The sequence below is a fragment of the Toxorhynchites rutilus genome, chromosome 1, assembly GCF_029784135.1.
Source record: "Toxorhynchites rutilus septentrionalis strain SRP chromosome 1, ASM2978413v1, whole genome shotgun sequence".
NCBI classification, from domain to species: domain Eukaryota; kingdom Metazoa; phylum Arthropoda; class Insecta; order Diptera; family Culicidae; genus Toxorhynchites; species Toxorhynchites rutilus.
In genome coordinates, this window is record NC_073744.1 from 27,811,056 (window position 1) to 27,813,461 (window position 2,406).

At 41.5% G+C, this 2,406-nt stretch overlaps 1 protein-coding gene across 1 annotated transcript; it reads left to right on the top strand.

The window, feature by feature from the left end:
* The first annotated feature begins 569 nt into the window (after positions 1-569).
* Positions 570-2,035, top strand: LOC129775264 (protein C3orf33 homolog). Its single transcript, XM_055779778.1, has 4 exons — positions 570-929; positions 994-1,053; positions 1,126-1,649; positions 1,708-2,035. The coding sequence occupies exons 1-4, from the start codon at positions 846-848 to the stop codon at positions 1,811-1,813; spliced, it is 774 nt and encodes a 257-aa protein (XP_055635753.1). The 5' UTR covers positions 570-845; the 3' UTR covers positions 1,814-2,035.
* Positions 2,036-2,406: the final 371 nt, after the last annotated feature.

A 2,406-nucleotide genomic window follows, 5' to 3' on the forward strand; every position in this document is an offset into this window, starting at 1 on the left:
TTTGCCTGTATAGGAAAATGGAAATGCTTCTAGTTTTCATCAATTCAAACCGTATACACACCAGGGGATTGTAATACATAGCATAACAAACAAATCTTAGAGAATTTCCGACTTGTTTGGTATGTAAATCGTCAAAATCCGTCCGCGGCAAAAATACTTATTAACGTTAATTCTTTTTTTTTTCATAAAAACAATCTGTTTCTTGATTTGGCACCCTTAATGAAAGACGTAGTTCTACGTCAAAAAGTAGACAAGTGACACTGATAAAAAAAACGTGACAAAATTCCTAATTCTTAGGCGATATTTTCAGCCAATAGTTAAAATTTCTTGGAAATAATATCTTTGGAAAACCCGCGTACGCTATCACACTGAAATGTATTTACATATTTCATAATGTGTTCAAATTGTCTTCACAAAATCAAATAATGTCTTAACAGTAAGTCAAATGTCTTCAAAATTAAAACATGTCTTCAAACCTGGCATCTTTGCCAGGTGAATATCGGCCTGTTCGCGGATGAACTGGGTGAACACTATTTACAACTGCAAAGTCGCGAAGTAATCGAGTTTGTTTTGTTTTTCATTCGCTGCAGCAAAGTGTCATCAACCTGTTACAGGAGACGTCTCTTTTATTTTATTTTCCACCGCGGCGAATTTTTCTTCAGCATCGCAATTTTAATCTTATGACAGATTTGCATAACAACACCCCAGCCGCCTCAATTATTTTCTAATTTGGCTAGTGACCTTGGAAGATATCGTGCATCCAGTGATTGAAACATTGGTGAAGTCATCGCAGTGATAAAAATAGGCAACTATTTTCCGAAAGCGAATGTTTCGGTCTGCCTAAAATGGCTGTGGAATCTTCAGTTTCCGATAAGAGCTACTTTCAACGTTTCTGTGACTATATGAAACGTGATACGAAAGGAGTAGAGGTGAGGCAATGTTTAAAAAAAATTGTATATTGTGACACTGAATAGAATCAATAATAAATTCCAGATTGCGACATACACCCTGTCCGGAGTGCTTCTCGTCGTCGCTTACAATAAAGTCAGACCGGTGAATATCATGCGCCTAAGTAGCCAGTTTTTTTATATTAACTAATAAATATGCTTTATATATTTGCTCAAGATAACCCGCTTCAGCAAACCATCGGACATCCCCAAACATTTCATCCGTGAGCAGATTCCCCAATATGGTCGCGTCCAGAAGATTGAACCTTCCTTACAATCTGGCCCGCTGCTCATGGTGAAACATCGGCCACCACTCAACTTGATTTTCTGGTCCGACAAAACCATCCCTGTGAAGGTGGCCGGAATCGATGTCAACGCGAACGGCTACTCTTGGCTGCAATCTGTCGTGGTAAATCGGCAAATCACGTTCATCCCTGTTAAAGGTGAAACATCGGGCAACTACGCCGAATGCTGTGTGCACTTCTATGATCGATCGAAGCAAGGCAAAACCAGTCGCAGAGTGGATGTAGGTCAGGCACTGCTCTCCTTGGGTTTCGCCAAGATGAGTGTTCCGGTGCCGAAGCGGCATCCGGTCGCTGCTAGCAAGGATCCCTTCGAAAGTCACATCCAATCGTATTTCAAATCGCTGGCTCGAAGCGAAAACGTTGCCAAGGATCGAAGAGTGGGCTTGTGGCAGCAGAGGTAAGACTAGTTGTGTTCTGCCCCATTATTGAACAGTAACTACACGTCTTTCTTTCAGTCTTCCGCCCAGAATGTGGCCCGTTAAAGTTTGGCATAACGTTTTGGACGGGCTTGTTATGAGATTCCGGCCACAATCGCATCGTTTGCCAGAGTTGGTTCGATGAAGATGAAAAAAAAAAAGCTGAGCAAGTGCTACAAATCAGTCGTTGTTTGTCTAACAAACTTATCAATATTTTACTTCGTTCTGCCGCCAGCTCTATCGAGAAACTATACCTCTGAGATTTTACTGCGTGAAAGATACCGAAATGTTTTGTGCCTAATATTTATCAGTATAAATTCATATTTTCAAAACTTGTTTTCGTGGGATCGATGACAAGAAAAAGTCATGGGATTTTATTTTGATTTATTTATAATGATGCTACATTCCTTGAAGAGAATAGATCTGATTCACAATATTGTTCCGCCATTGTACTCGGTCTATAGTTGCAGTTTTCCAACTCCCGACTGCACCGATTATTGCCAATTCCTGCTCCACCTGGTCCAAGAACTTCGCCTCACTCGTTGGGCTCCTCTTCTTCTTGTTCCTACCGGATTCGATGCGAACGGCATTTTTTCAGGGCTGCTGTCCGAGAATCTTGCAACATTCGCGTATCGCACTCGTCCAGCCTTGGCGACTTTCTGAATGCTGGGTTCGCCGTAGAGTTGCGCCAGTTCTTGGTTCATTCTTGCAACTTGGTTCTCCATACTACCACCCTAT